General features: G+C 30.7%; 1 protein-coding gene across 1 annotated transcript in view; it reads left to right on the top strand.

The window, feature by feature from the left end:
• LOC117241075 overlaps positions 1-17,504 on the top strand; it is a 237,934-nt gene that overhangs the window by 208,596 nt on the left and 11,834 nt on the right. Inside the window, exons 25-29 of the mRNA XM_033507059.1 lie at positions 7,622-7,826; positions 10,463-10,721; positions 14,283-14,394; positions 14,603-14,725; positions 14,894-15,048. Coding sequence (XP_033362950.1) covers positions 7,622-7,826; positions 10,463-10,721; positions 14,283-14,394; positions 14,603-14,725; positions 14,894-15,048 — 854 coding nt within the window. The remainder of the gene's footprint in view (positions 1-7,621; positions 7,827-10,462; positions 10,722-14,282; positions 14,395-14,602; positions 14,726-14,893; positions 15,049-17,504) is intronic.

The raw sequence follows: 17,504 nt of genomic DNA, 5'->3' as shown, positions 1-17,504 counted from the left end.
TTAACTCTTTCCAATCATAATTTCTGAAGGTATTGGACTCCCTAAAGTCGCAATGCCGGGCAATATCTGGGCTTTGACCCGAAAAAGTTAATAATTGTATCCTTAGCTTCCGCAAAACTTTGTCAACTTGAGCTATTTTTATGAAAATCTTACATTTTTGAACCTAATAGATCGTCTTCATCCTCAATTACGTTATATTACATTCAGTTTAATTATAGAACGACATTACAATCAGAAAATCAACAAATACATTGTTTTTTTCTGCGATTTTCAACTATTTTTTTATTAATTATTATTAATGGACATACCTTTATTTCGGGTAATTTTATGAAGAAGACATAATGCATTAAAAGTTAAGTGTCCCCTTTTACTGAAAACAGATAGATCGATCATTTAATTAATTAATAACTCGTTAAAGTACAATGTCATGTAACATTAAGCGCTGGAAATGAATGCGAATGTTGAACATTGAGTGTGGAACTGTTAATAACAACATTGTAAAGAATCATTAATGAAATAGGAAACAATATAGAGATATTAAATATCTTCGAAGCATCAGAACTGCATTAGTTGGTATTTTAATCCAGTTAGCACTTATATATAACTATAGTTAGCATGTGCCTCGCAATTCGCAATAGTCTAAACGTTGACTCGTATTAGTACACGCACGCGCAATCTGTGATTCTCTCGTGTTCACCAAATCTAGCCTACAGTTGCATTCGCTTTATCAGTCGTGTGATCTCGCTGACCCTTACGGATATACGCGCGTCGTGCATATAGTACTTTCGCCTCCAATTCGTAAATAAATTTTCGCAACCCTTTGAACAAAGGTGTCCATTGTAGTAAACGCTTAAGAAGCAGACTCAGGGATGAGTCTAGGTAGTTGACACGTCACTCATTTGCATCGATTGCTTACGCTTTGATGTAATATCACAGTAACTGTTTCTTATTTCATCCTGTATACAGACAACATTTTTGTATTACTTCTAGTTTATGACCTTTCTTTCTTTCCTTTTTTGAGGTTAGGAAATCTGCATTATCTTCATATATTCTTGAATATGTAGTAATAAAGTATTTCGTGAGAAAAGGAATTTATTGTGTGTGTATGTGGTCAGTCTACTAAAAGTGATATTTGTTGAAAGATTTTTTTAATTCGTTGTTTACAGTCGCATCAGAATCACAAATTAAATTTTATCGTATTTAGAAAAAATTATTAAAAATATCAACGAAATTTTAATACTTATAATATTTGACTAGAATTTATTAAGTTATACTTAATTGTTTAATATAAAATGAAGAAATTTATTGTGTCTTTTGTTTATTAAAAATTACTGGAAATATATGGTTTATCTGAGTAAAGATTAATAAATATTAATTCAAAATATGTATATTCATAGTCTGATCTGACATAAAGTGAAACATTGACGTTCTACTTAGTCATTGCGCATGAGAGATAGCATAGTTATCATTCGTATTTGAATATTCTGCTAGAAGATTCCTATTTTATGAAATAAAAAATTATTATTATTATATAAATATGAACGACGGATTACCTAACTTTACATTATCCTAAATGCGTGAAGCTTCGCGGAAAATAGAAATTCCAATGAATATATTCAAGTGTGCATTATATTTTTCTCTCATATTCTCCCATAGTGACGTTAATAACTTCGTAATTGGTGTGAATTGATGTAAAAAAAGAAGAGCTCCATATGCCAGCTAAAATTCAGCAAATTTTCCTGTCTTCTATATTATGGGAACAAAGTCCAAAGTTTTGTAAAAAAAATATTTTTCTGTTGATTAATTCGGAATGGTTAATTTCTATGTTTAATTTCTAAGTAGGAACAGTATTTTTTTACATTTAAATTATTCTCTTCCAATTTGATCAAATAGAGAGCAGAACTTTAGATCAATAATTGCTAGAAATGTTAGCCAATATATGATGCAAGTTGTTATTAGTCTAATAGAAATCGCAATTTATTTTCGAAGAATTTAATACTTCTTCCCGATGTCGATTTTCCTTCAAATTTTCTTCTCTAAATAATTACAGTTTTCTTCGTGCGAACTAAGAAGTCGTATAACTCTCTGTTGTAGGAACTAAACGTGTCATGACCTCAATGTGAGTTAAACCACTATCCTTCTTTCGCATACAAAGCCGGTCTTCAGCCGTTGTATGTTCTGCATGCCCTAAGAATTTCGAGAGAATCGAATCCAAAAACGTTCATGAATGTCTATTGATTCTGAGACACTGTTTGTACGAGACATATGTGTGTCAAACAAAGATCGAAAACCAAAATGAGATCTATAAAATAGAATTTTTGTATTTTTCCACAAAAGCCCCATTTTTTGTATTCAGACGCGTTAATATATGTAGATATAATAAACAATATAGATGATACTTAATGGTAAAAAGATAATCTGTATATTTTAAATTGCTCCGCACAGATATTCTTCGCCGTTCATTATATACGGAGTTTTATATACCAAGTCATAATTTCTTCTTACACCCATCTTATATTTTGGATTTATATTTTTATCTCTTTATTCATTTACATTCTTACGCATATATATGTCTTCATATGCTTATGTTTTTATACTTTTTATACATTTATGTTTATAAGCTGAAGAAATTCTTACTTTATGAAGTCACTGAACACTTATGCTGTTGCTATTCGTTGGCAGTTGCCTGTAACGGTCAAAAACTTAAAAGCTTGTCCTTCTGTTTAATTTTCTATTCCTGCAGTATGTATTGATCGAGTCAGGATGCTTCATAAAGGTTTATTGCTTGTTATGTAAGAACCGCGGAATTCTCGTGCAGGCCTTTACGGGTTGCACCGTGTGTGGTAATGTTTGGTATTCATACCAAACACGTCAGTTTATATACAGTGTTGCTATTTATATACTCAGAGGTAGGGTCACAATAGTTATTATTTTATTGAATGGATAAATCTATCACACCGTTGTGAGCCAAAAAAACTAGGGATAAAAACAGAAAAGCATCTTAAGCCTATCGATTAAATCTAGGATTATCTAACTAGGATTATCTTCTAGTTAATATTTCTTAGAACTAATCTGCATCTGCATATGGATGGCGAGCACGGACTCACGTTGTCATTTTCAAATGACAGTCCATTTCAAATAAATCTCACAGTTTTTTCGTACTGACACAATGATCCTTGTTAATCTTTCATTTTACTGGCAAATGATCTTTCTGGTGAAAAATAATCTTTGCTCCTACGTTCTTTCGAGCCCAGGGCCTCGGACATTCTGTGATCCTTTCGTCCTAGGATCTCAAACATAAGTAATAGAGGATTAAAGTCTAATATCTAGCTAGAATCAGAATTTTTAATTATACGAATTTTAAGAAAAATAATTCTTCGTTGAATTCATGAATTTATACAAGTTGAAAGATTAAAGATTAAAAGATTAAAATCATTGCACGTACTTCAATGATGACTAATTTAACTATTAATATAATATATGTAAATGAAACTATTACATTACTAATATTAAAGAATAACATATTTTATACAAAAATACGATAGTTATTCTAATATAAAGGATTATTCCAATATATACATATATTGTAATGTACATAATATATCCAGGAGGCACGCGGTGGGAAAGTTAGAAAACTAGCGTCGTTTTGATTTAATAAATTCTGTAATATATGATAACATCTGATACAAGCGAAATAGTATATAGGAAGTGAAGTTAAAAGACTACATACATATAGATAAATACATAATGTATCTGTAATGGTAATTATGGTAATGGCGAGAGTTGTAATGTAAATATTCACCCAGTTAATGTAATGTTTCGTATTTCAACATTTCCCTATTCTTCGAATAGTAACATACAAAATAATTATTACAATCGTAATCATATCAAATTATAGCGGGTAAGTTCTTCATATGTTTATGTCAAATATATTTGAAAAATTATAGAATTATCGTTGTGTGGGAATAAAGACCATTATCATTATGTTCGCTGTATGGAGCAATATTTTAATCTTTGTAAAAAAAATAAAATTGTTTCTACATTTGAGTTTTTAAATATAGAAAGATGTCCAATAACTTTGTGAAGTTGTTATTGTGATTTTAATTGTGCATTATATCATGATAATCAAGTATATTAAATTGAAGGATTGAGTTACGGGTTTGTCTACTCGCTTACAAGTATAAGTACTTAGCGTGGATTTCAGTCTAGTATTTATCATAAAATAGCATTCATTTCGTTCGTTTTCCCACTTTAGTTTTTAGAACACAACGTGATAAGTTTCTTCTAGATGATGTCGCTTGAACTTAAACGAAGAATCTTGTCAAAACTTCAGCATTGTTGCATTAAAGAGTTCATACAAGCAATATAATGGTACTATAGACTGAACGCATTAAGCATGGGTCTTTGTTCTAAAAATACTTAACATCAACCTATGAAGAACTCGATCACCCGAAGAGGGAAATTTCAAAATACTTATATACCTAAATAATTAGGTGAGTATTACAGATAGCAATGTTTCACAACCTCCCCCACCGCGCGCTGGGTAAATAATTATACACTTTATAATCCTCAAAAGGTATAAGGACATAAAGGAAATTTTCGTTGGTAACAAGGTTCAAAATCGACCAATTTCTACTGAATTCCTTTCTGATTAATTTATCTCTAACTAAATAAAAATATTGCCAATAAATTGAAACGTATAAAATTTGTCTATGCTATAATGGCTTAATAACTGTAAAATTACGTATGATTATTTCTCTAAAATTTTTAAATCTTATATTTCGTAACGCAACGCCACGAAAGAAGAGACGCCTATCTGCATATCGTTAGTAGAATGTTAATCTATCTGTACATCAATATATTTTAATTATTTAAGCATCATTCACGGTCCTTGCTTTTAAAAAAAGGTTGGAATTTTTCGGTCTTCACCAATCTGGAAACCCAATTTTTTAAGTCGAATTTTATACGTACTTGAAGTACTTATTGAATATAGAGTACGACTACACCAATTTTGAGTTTAGGAATCTTCGCGCGTAAAAATCATTATACAAAAAACATTGCAAATTTCGACGTATGTAAACTATATAGTTTACATAGATTTGGGTCAGGTGTCATTTTATTCGGCTGCCGTGAAGCAACGCACTGCTTATACTAGCTTATACTACAAGCAACTATACTAGCGCACATGCTGCTACGAACGCATAATTATAGACATAATTCAAAACACATTGAATGGTTTATTAGAACTCTATTCAATAAGTAGTTCAAATATGTATAAAAATTGACCCAAAAAGTTGGGTTCCTAGAGGTGAAGATGAGGCTAAAAAGAAATCAAATTTTCAGTTTTTCAATTTTTAATTTTAATTACGACTATTAATGTTTGTAATTTACATTTGTATAGTACACAATATGATTAATGGCAATATGAATAATGCTTTTAGAAATAACAATATTATAATGATATAGTCAAACGAAACTTTATTACATGAATTAATTTTCAAATTCATCTTCCTTATCGTCTAGAGTTTAAAGCACCTAATACGAACAAGGAAAAGTCAAAATCGTTGGGTCATCGATTTTGATAAAATTTTTTCTAACAAGTCTGAAGAAAAAGTTAAGCCGTTTTTGTCAATACTCATTATTTGTGAAGATATTTTTATATTTAATTCGTTGATATTTATAAATATAAGATAATGTAATCATATCGCAACAGCTGTGGTTTTAAAGGTTAGAATCGTGAACTACTTCATCACAACTACTTCAAATTCCTCCCGATCAATAATTTTTTTTCTATTTTTAGATTTTCTTTTTTTTAATTGTTTTCATGAATATATTTATATATTTTTATACATTTTTTTTTATTTTTTGATATCTCTCTTTTTTCTCCTTTTTCAATTTATCGTAATTGTGTCAGATTATTCGAAGTCGTTTTATAATTTTCCATTAGCTCTTTCTTGCATCAAATCACGTTTTTGTTTATACAATAGAGTGCATACATGAAATTATAAAAAGTAAAAAGCGGACTTACTTTATCTTATTTCTATAATTCTTTTAGTTATTAAAATCATTTCATGGTATGACAAATAAAAGTTATTTAGCAAGAAATGCATTCTCTATACCTTGATTTCTCATAATAATCTACTACTTCCTTTTGTTCCATGTAATGGATATAAAATACTTGTACTACGTAATAATAAAATATAATGTATTTTAAAATATAAAAGTAATTAAAGTGATTAAATTATTAGCAAGATAATTGATACTTCTTTGACCATAACTTTACAATACTTATAATATATACATGATATATATATACATATATTCACAATATGCATATACAATATATTATTAATGGCTATTAATGACTAGAATGTCATACGTGTACATAAAGGATATATGTATGTATACTGTCATATATAACAGGTTAATGGTCATAATTTACGCGTTAATTCCATATGTCCTTATGATATATGTATACCAATACACGAAGTAGACATTTCATTAGCGACGGCGTATGTTTCAATTTAATATTAGTCAAGGAAGAATGATATCGTTGGCTTAATATTCCATTTGATTGATTTCGAGCATGATAACAACGTACACTTTAGATACACTTTGGGTGATATCTATTTTGTCACATTTCTTAACATATTCCATGTAATGCCATTAAATGTAATGATTGTCATTTTTTGTCTAGATTTCGAAGAATTTGATTCGAATCCGTTGCATAATATTGAACATTAAAGATTATTTAAAACTTGACACTAAACATACATATGTATACATTTAGGGAAATTTAACTTTCATTATATAAACGATAAACTCAGTAGTATTTAAAGATAATACAGTAATCATAATTAAAAAAAAAATGGTAATTAAAAAAAAAAGTCATAGAATTGTATTATTAAGTTAGAATTATAACTCAGTTTTCCAAATTGTCGGATAGGTATGTACAGGAAAAAATCAATTTTACATTTCGAAGGATTCAGTGATCGTGAATTTAAAGTTCTCTAATCTATCACTTCTAAAACAGTTACTATGTAAAATATTTGTAAATCTTTTCAATAGCTAACCGTCATCATCTAACCAGAAATTTCTATAACCATTAAGTTAAAAATTAATGATAAAAATCAATTTCAGTGAAACTAGTTTTAATTCTTGCAAAAACTATGATATATATAAATGATATATATCATTTATTTGTAATAAAAATTAAACAACACGTAAAAAGATGGGGGATTTATAAATATATGATTTTTTAATATATTTTTTCCACGTTCTATAGTCACCTAATATGTGATGCTAATAGCCTAATATGATTTTGTAAATAAAAAGAGCTGAATCAACAATTGAAATAAATAATATCTTCAAACAAATAATTCGACAAATAATAAAGTACTAAGAAAATCAATTGATAAATAAATGTTCTGAACAATCTGTTCATTGAAATACAATAAATCCTTAATTTCGATTCTTTGTGCCTAATATTCTCCTACATAGAGTATAGTACATAATCGAAAGCATAAGTAACCGATTAACAACATTAAGCGAAAGAATACGTACTCGAATTAAAAAGAAACGAATGATATCGAGGCATAATAACAAACGCTCTCTATTCTAGAATCACCGAGGCGTTATGTGGAGGGTGAGGTGACAATTCACTATCGTTCACCAGTGCGTACAGAGGCAAAAGAACCATTGAGCGAAGAAGAGCTCGCTCGTCGAAGCGCGGAAAATATGCGACGCGTTTATGAAGAAGAACGTCGTCGCAAATATCTTCAGGAATTACACGATATCAATTCACGACGACACACTGACAACTTTATGTAAGTTTTACTATTCTATTTCCTTTTTTCTTTTAATTTATACATACTTCACAATGTCACCAAGGAAGGATACGATTTTGAAGAGTTGTGTTTTGCTTGCAGAGCGTTAGTATTTTTTCGAACAAAAGAGATAGTGTTCATGTGAACAATATTTCTTATTCAATTTGTGCTTTGAGTATATGGTATATGTATATACATATATATATATATATATATATATATATATATATATATATATATATATCATTATTGTAATTCTTTTTCTAAATATAATGTAAGTAAAAATAAAAATAAAATATTAATTAGTGTACAGTAGACACAGATTTGTTATAAACAGTTTATACATAAAAATGCTTACTCTTCCTTATGAAGAATATGTACTTACATTTTTTATCTTTTACTTTTTTGAGAAATATTTTGATACTATTATTCAATTTTATAATGTTAATCTTTTAGCGTAATAATTACTTTTACTTTATTTGTATAATGAATACAATATTGACAAGGGATAACTAAAATTTATTTTTTAGTATAATAATTTATTATTACATAATAATTCTAATATACTTTATAGTTATTTTCACGTATATTGCAGATATATTTTTTATAAAATTTGAGACTTATGTTCCCTCTGTTTCGTTATTGTCAATTAAAGTGCCTGAAGAGTTTAAGAAGAAATGAAAGAGGATTAAAGAAAATCATAAAAAATAATATTGTTCTTCAATTTTTTTGTACTTTTTTTATGTAATACATACATGTGAATCACGCTTTTATTATGACATCCATGTAAAATAACTTTATATTACGTCATACATCACATAATAGCTTAATCACAATAGTCTTATAACGCACTTGATATAAGTTTAGGACCATAAACACTTAGTTTGAAAAATTTCATTAATTTTGAAATACTAGATACTATCGTTTGTACGATAATTTGTTTACGCATTAAATCGAAATATATTAATAATTATTATTAGAAGCATTTCATTCTTATATTTTTTACAATATTACAATATTAGTTTTTTACTTGAATTTACTTATATATAGAATTTCGTATGTAAACGTTCAGAGTTTCAGAATTGAATACACGTATGTCCGTATATAGTGCCCGATGATGATGATACTATACTTTGTTCCCTGTCAAATTAATATTAAAATTAATAAAAGAAATAAGGGTAGGACACCTAACCCGAAACTAGCTTATCAAACGATTAATGAAGAAAGTCTCTGCAAACGATGAGAAGATGCGTATTGTCAACTATTGAGATAGTTATGTATTGTTTAAAAGCTTAAACATTTCCGAGTCTCTCCGAATGATGAAAGAATATTTACGACCGGGAACACTAGACGATTTTTTAACATTGTTGAATGTTTCGTATGCTGAAACGATATTGGTTTTGCTAGATCGAGCGGATGCTGGGCCGCAAGATCCACGCCGTGCGTAGTCTCAAAAATATGTATGCTACTTTATCATTAATTTTATTATCGAATTGCCATAAAATGTACTATGTGTTATAACTTCTACGATTACCGCAGGTCTACTGCGTTTTTATGTGAATTATTATTGAACGATAAAATGTGTACGAATCTGGTTATGAAAATAATGAACAAGTAACATAAGAAATATTTAAAATGTTGCCATATAGCGTTTCTTAAAAATATTTCACCGTATTGATCATTAATCGATTACACTATCCTCAATTTCTTACTCAAAATAATGTAAAGACTCGATCCGTGTAAAGAAAGAATGAAACAATGGTTTAGGAAATTGTGTTATGCATATGTATTTTTACACGTGTGAAAAAATCTTTTTTGAACTATTAATTTTGAACATACTTTTAGTCTAATATCTTGATTCAATTATGACGGCAAAGAAAATATGCAAGAAATACCATGAACAGTTCATAATATTTGAAATTTAAATATTGCTAGTAAAATTAAAAAAATGAAATAAGTACTTCTATTCAACTATTATTCAATTATGTAATTTACAACTAGAGAGTTATATCTCACTAATAAAAAAAATATTGTTATTGAATATCGACCTCCATTGAAATTATACGACTTTGTTTAAATTGTGCACTTGCGGCTTCGTATCATCGTTTTAATATTTTTTTCATAATAATATTTTATTTTTAATCCTTATTGTTTAGCTTTATGCTAAAATTAAATAAAAGAAACCCTAGGGGAGGTGAAGAATCGAAATAAGTTATCGTTCAATTATAATTTTTTAGATTGACATAAAAATCTTTCTTATAATAATTTACGCCATAATAAAGTATATACATTACTTGTTCTGTTATTATGAAATTCAAAGTAATTATTTATCTCGTTGATATGAATGATAAATCAATCTGTTGTTATTCCATCTTTTTATAAAAATATATATGAGTCTATATAATATTTCTTGCCTTTGCGCATAGAATAACGTTTCTTGCTTTTTTCGTACATAATAATAATTTCTGTAGCAGGAAAAGACTAATAGTCCGTTACTAGTAGGGATTCTGTTGAAAAGATGTAACAGAATTCTCGGATAGTGTAGAACGTTCGAATATTGGAGCATTCAGATAATGGAAAATTAAAGTTCCTCATATTTCTTTATGTGTTTTATTTTTTATAATAAATGATTTCAGACCATCACAAAAATCACCGATTCCCTTGAATCGTTACGACGATTTCGTGGATGATTTGAGTCACAGAAGCAGATCCCAGGAGCAAACACCGGAACCGCGGCTCGTGGCAAAAGCACTTTATAATTTTATCGGGCAATCTCCACGGGAATTAAATTTCCGTCGCGGTGACATAATATTTGTACGTCGTCAGGTAGACAAGAACTGGTACGAGGGTGAACATAATGCTATGATTGGCCTGTTCCCATCGAATTACGTTGAGGTAATTTCACTTGGAAAACATTAACCTTTATATTACTCTTTCTTCTTGGTATACAATACAATTGTACTATAGTATGCATCTCAAACAAAGAGATTCTTATTAAATTAGTATTTTGATCAAATACTTGTTCATACAGGAACTGGTCAAGTAATATGTACAAGCGAATCTGAGATAATTGTATAGAAATCAGAATTACTAGTGATCTCTATTTATTATATAGATTTATTTGCAGTGATTGAAATCAGAGAACGATAATTATTTAACTAGAATTTAATGTAGAATGTGATACAACTAAAGACAACTAAACTGATGGTTCACAACTCAACTTATAACTTACAACTAACAACTCACAACTCACAATAACTCGACAGCTCACAACGACTCGACCAACTCATGAGTAACGATTAACCGGCAACTACTCGCAGCTTCCTCGCAACTGCAACTAGTCGCAAGTCAATCGCAACTACAACTACAACTACAACTACAACTATTCACTACTAACTGTACGCTTTCTCCTCCAAGACGTCTCTTTTTATACCAGAGTTTTCGATATTACTACAACGTACACGTGTTTTGCAGTTGTTGACCTCAGGTGGTCAAGTACACCTTTTTTAATTACCTAATGTACTAAGGGACCATGGGCATATGGCCCATCGCGATTTTCTATCCTTCCCGGCCCGCTAGCACTTTTATTGTTTTCTAGCTGTAATTAAGCTACAGCTACTAGTTTAGCTGTTTTCAAGAATTAATTTCCGAGAAAATCGAAATTGAAAATTCACTGCTTGCATATGCAGTCTAATAAATATTCTAATGTTTCATTTACACGACTTTACTATTTTGTTTTTTACTTAAATTAGTTTACAGTGGAGATATCGAAAATTGCTTGCGCTTTCTTGAATCTAACAGCTCATAACGCGGATGTTGTATACAAGCATAATAAGTGTTATATGTACATATACACGGTGGGACGGTCATAGTAGTATAGTCCAACAGATGGTGATCCTATGTGAAAAAATAAGAAAAAATTTAGCCTAATAAAATAATTTCGTCTGAGGTTTCGTTTTCGAGAAAATCGAATTTAAAGATTTGTCAGGTTTACTTAAATTTTGCTAATACCGGACTCAACATAAGTAAATAGTCGACAGGAGTTTCTACCTACTACTTTGAAAATGAAATTGCAGAATAAAACTTTTTCAAATAATGCTGCGCTTCTGAGAAAAATAAATTTGAAAATGTATCAGGCGCGTGTACCGTTAGTCCGTAATTAAACATGCGTATTTCCTTGAAAATGAGGCTAACCAGGAAGCCTAACTGAAAAATGTTATTTTACATTTTTGACCTATTATATACCTAGTTGGTACTTAGCCAAGTTAGAGTACATTCAACAAATTTTCAAACTCGATTTTTTTTTATAAAACTTTATATAAGTTTAGGATTGATATTATTTTAACCGGTCGCCGTGAGGCGGTCAGCAACCGATGCTAACTCATACACTGTCACGAACGTATTATAGGAATAATTCAGTGTAATGGTACTGATAGGTTTAGCGAATATCTCGGAAACTAAAGCCAAGGTACAGTAACATATAGAGGCAAAAGTTATTCAGAATCATGTTTCTGACAACATATTAAAAAATCGAAATCGGTGTGGATAGTATAATTCTAAAGAATTATTATACTAGTTGTATTCTATACTTTCTTATTATTTTTTTTTATAAGGAACCACGTCATGCTCGTTTGCGGGTAGTATTATTCGATCGTAAAGAATTACGAAAGAGATTCTGAATTCTTAGAATCACCCTCAAAACTGTTACAATGATTGACATTATGAGTTACAGATTCAAGAAAAATATATGTTGTTGATCAAGATCGGATTGTATTGCAAATTAATATAACACTATTATGCTTTTACATATTCAGAAAATAAAAATTTAATTTCGTTTTTAAAGTTAAATATAATGTTTCATGTTTTAGAAGTGGATTTCAACACTTTTGCACTGTATCATTGTATTACATTCTGCTATATTTTACAATTTTCCATTAAGAAAGTCAAATTTGTATTAGATGCACATCGCATGCGTATGTTGCCATTAAAAGCAGAACGGTTTCCCACGGGAAAATGTTCATTAAACGCCATGAGCTCGATTCGCATAGATAAAGAAAAAGAACGTTGTCCATCTCTGTTGTTTATAGACATTTCTTATATACCTATCTCTACGGACATATGCGTTGTTTATGCTTACTTTTCACGTTCACCTGTTTGAAGAACTAACTCTTTTTGCAGTAACTCTTTTAGTTTATATTTATTACTGCAGTAATACCTTGATGAGTGATACCAATTTACTATTATTGATGCTTACTTTATGATTGTATCAAGTTGACACGTATCCGCAGAGATAGGTATATCACATAGGAAACTTCAGAACTAGAAAGCTTTGAAAAAAATAAATTACGACATATATTACCTCCTTAAATGGATAAAAGTTAGTATAAGTTGTAGAAGAAAAATGCGAACTGTCTCTATCATTTTCTTTATGAAATTCTAAATGCGTCAAAATGACGCGCCCCGTAAATCTAGTGTTAAACAAAATTTATCAATGAGATAGGTAGCTAAGAAACTTGAAAGAAAGTTCTATCAGATTGTAGCAATTCATTGGATGGTCATTCTCGAAAATCGAATGAGCATGACCGCAGAAGCTTGATCAAAATAATGAGAATTCCGGTAACCCTTAAAAACTGTTTTGGAGTGGACGTTAGTCCCCATATTGTTCGTAAAGGTTTAACACCAGAAGTTTATATAATACGTGTTAAAGTAGAAAACCCGCTGTATACCACAAGACATCGAAAACTAGGATTACAATTCGCTGAAAAGTATATTAACTGGACAGTTGATTATTGGAATTTTCAATAAAATTCTTCTTTTCTCAATAGCGTTTTTCTGATTTTTATTAAATTTTTATCTCATAATACGAATCATTGCAACAGTTTTGAGAGTTATTGTATATATATTGAATATTGGTATTAGATTCTATACACTCATGTTTATTAAACATTGATAATATTACATTACAACGAAGAATTCTTAAAATAAAGCTGTTTGTTAGTACACACATGTACAAAATACCTTCATGTTATAGTTAGCTCAATAATTATAAAAGTCAAAAATGTTATATTAATTCTTAATTACTATCATTGAGTTATTGGTGATAAAAGTTTGGATTAGTTTATTTGTTTGTAGTTGTAGTTTATAGTTTGATATATTTACACAAATTAATATAAAATGCTTTAAAATTACATAATTAATACCTTCTTGTGAATCGCCTACGATTCAATAATATTAATTGAAGTTTAATGTAAAAAGAAGATAACGTTAACGATAAGATTATCTATTTTTCTAATCTTGACAATCTATTTCCTTTTTTCTACTTTTTTCCAGTTAAGCTTTAGCTTTTGCTAGTAAGATTTCGCGCCCATATATCTTGTAAATCACTTTACGATGAACAGTAATAATATTTGAAAAATGTCGACTTATAAAAAAATAACACTATCTTTTAAATTACAGATTTTACCTTACGATGGTATGCGCACGACCCCAAAGAAACCTTACGAGGGTCAAGCACGAGCTAAATTCAATTTCGTCGCCCAAACAAATCTCGAATTATCTTTAGCCAAAGGTAAATATAAAAAATATATCAACATATCTCAGCAGCAAAAATTTATACTGAATATTAATGTAAAAAGACATATCTGCTTTTACGTGATCAGTATTTAAGTGACAATGTAGGAAAGATGTATTTTTATTTAACCAACGCACACTATATTAATGTAACGAAAAATTTCTGGAATCAGTACATCATCAATGCAAAACCATTATTCTTTTAGGGGAATTTGTGGTCTTGACAAGAAGAGTTGATGAAAACTGGTATGAGGGACGTATCGGAAATAGAAAGGGAATATTCCCCATCTCCTACGTTGAAGTTATGACAGAGCCTGGCCTTAGATCAGGTATTACTCACTTCCTACTATGTAACAACAGCAAAAACATAATATCTGTGTGAGTTTAAAATAATGCTTTATTTTGTTTAACTATTCTATATCTATTTCACGTAATATATTTTTTACTTATACTTTTGATATTCAATAAGTACTGTAAGTGACTTTTGTTAATTATAGAAACGCCAACACAAAACAAACCAGTAGCCTCTCCAGCTGCGCATAGTCTTTTGGCAAATGGATCAGCTGGGGGGAAAATGAGTATGGGATCCCATCACTATATGCCGTCCATACCAGTTAACATTAACACAACCCAGCCACATTACAATTCACTGGTTAGTAGTTTAAAACACACTTTCATTATATTAATTTCTTCAGTGGTCAATAGTATACTATAAATATTGAACAAAAAAGATAATAATTAGAAAATATTCTAAAATGATTGAACGAAATGATATGCACAATATATCACCCTTATTTAAAAAATGAGCACAAAAGCACAAAAAATTAATTTATTTTTCAAATTATTATCATGAATTAGAGTTCAGATTATTATCTTTTAAGATTGTTTAGGATTATAAATTGAAGATTACAAAAATGATATTTGATTTTGGTTTATAAGCATTGTCTTTCTAGTTGATAAATTTGGTTAAAAAAGTAATATTTTATTATATTTAGATATAATTCTATGCCGAGTTCTAGCTACATATAATATACTTATATATTATAGAGATCAGGATTATAGTGATCTTTATTTATTATATAGATTCATTTATTGTGATTGAAGCAGGGAACTATAACTATTTAATTAGAACTTAATGTAGTAATGTGACATAACTAAGACGACTAAATTGATAATTCACAACTCAACTTACAACTGACAATTAACAACACAGCTTACAACTCATAAGTAACGATTAACTCGCAACTACTCGCAACTGCAAGTAATCGTAACTCCAACTGCAACTGTTCACTACTCTTTCTTTTTTTCTTTTTTTTTTACATCGAGAGAACCTTTATAGGCATCCCGCGCTCCCCGGGGAGAGGACGCGACGTAGTGCCGGATACTATTGACTACTCTCTCTAAAAAAACATCCTCTTTATACCACAGTTTTCGATACTCCTACAACGACAAGTGTTTTACAGCTGTTAGCCCAAGAGTTGTTGTTGGTCAAGTACATCTTTCTTTTAACCTCACAGTATCTTAAAGGGGCACGGGTATATGGCCCATCGGGATTTCCCATCATTCCCGATCTGTCAGCAGTTTTATTGTTTTTTACCTGTAGTTCATCGAGATTTCCCCAACGGTTTTTTTCCTTACTACAATATAAATATAGTTTTTTTTCAAAAACTAATTGTTTTAAATTGTGTCACTTTCGTAGCAAGATTAACTACAATGTTATCATTGTGTCATATCCTGTGACTTGGGTCTGTGACTGTGTCTGTGTCTATCTCATTAGAGGACCAACCTAGAAACTTGAGAAAATATTTTACATCAAGTAACTAGTAAGTTTACATTAGTAACGTGATTCAAAATTGCTACTTTAATTCGAACGATTTGAAAGTAAGGTAAGGAACTTGAAAGTTTAATTGAATAGAAAGGCTGACTAGAGGATTGGAATGTTTAATCAGGTGTATGTTGCAGCGGTTACTGAATTTCGAAATTTCTCCTTTAACTGTTGGTATTTTACCAACTCTATATATATGTCGGAGAAGGATCAGGAATAAGGTTGTGAGCGTTTGATGAATCTTCATTGGAATCGGCCATCGTCGTGTTATAACGAAGGTACGGTCTGTTAGTACGAGTATGGATGCTACCGACTCGACAATCAACCGCGGCGGTGGGACACTCGCGATACTAGTGATGTTGGTCTTAGGTTCAATAACGAATCCGCGATCGACGGGATGATAGATGTACGTGCTCACAAAAATCTAAGTCGGACTCTTTGCGAAAACGTGGAATATCCACCGAGCGTATAGACTCTAAGTAACTCGCTAATACGACCTCACGAGAGAATGACTCTCCGTCGCGATGCTGCTGCAGAGGAAAACTATGATGGGGTGTGTCTGAGGACACGAGATCATCGGATTCGTCGAGAAAGCCTTCGTTCAGAAAGTAAGGGAAATTGGCGTTGCTGCTAATTGGTCAATCTCCATATCGGTGGTTAGAAAAAGATGCTAGCCGCCCTCGAGGGAAAGTTGCTGGTGGGAGACGCCGTTCGTTGAAAAATAGGTCTCTTCTATCTTCCCGTAGCTGGAACAAAGACTGTTTGTTTGAAGGACTTTAGTCAACTAAATCCTAAGATTTATAACGGGCCCTCAGGCTAGCTGAACATGTACTCCGGAGACGCATCGACATCTGGCAATCATCTTGCTCGAAGAATAGGGTCTGCGTGTGGCGAGCCACGGGACAGAAACCGTTGGAATGTTTACTGTCGCGTGTCGCCACGAATATTTCTTTTAAGGAGAGCTATAGAATTACTCCATACCTTTGTTAGACAAAGCGTTCATCCCGCGACCGCGGCTACGTTCGGCGACTGACTGTCGCCTCGAGCCCAAGGTCACTATCACAACTCTCGAACAATTACAATCGGATTGAATAACTACAATTGTTCAATTACAGCTATAGTAGACTCTAGGTTACAATGTTGCGGGATTATCCAAAATTCCAAAGGCTCCGTTGTTCTTTCATCTCCGACATATATATAACTCCCTATATGTGATTTCATCGGTTATGTAACAAGGGACATTACAGATAAACGTTTTCGATTGGAATCGCTATAGGATGCCA

The sequence above is a fragment of the Bombus vosnesenskii genome, unplaced genomic scaffold (assembly GCF_011952255.1).
Source record: "Bombus vosnesenskii isolate JDL3184/JDL3185 unplaced genomic scaffold, Bvos_JDL3184-5_v1.1 scf7180000015241, whole genome shotgun sequence".
NCBI lineage: Eukaryota > Metazoa > Arthropoda > Insecta > Hymenoptera > Apidae > Bombus > Bombus vosnesenskii.
Note: the sequence above shows the minus strand (reverse complement) of the source record. Positions and strands in the feature narration are given on the sequence as shown.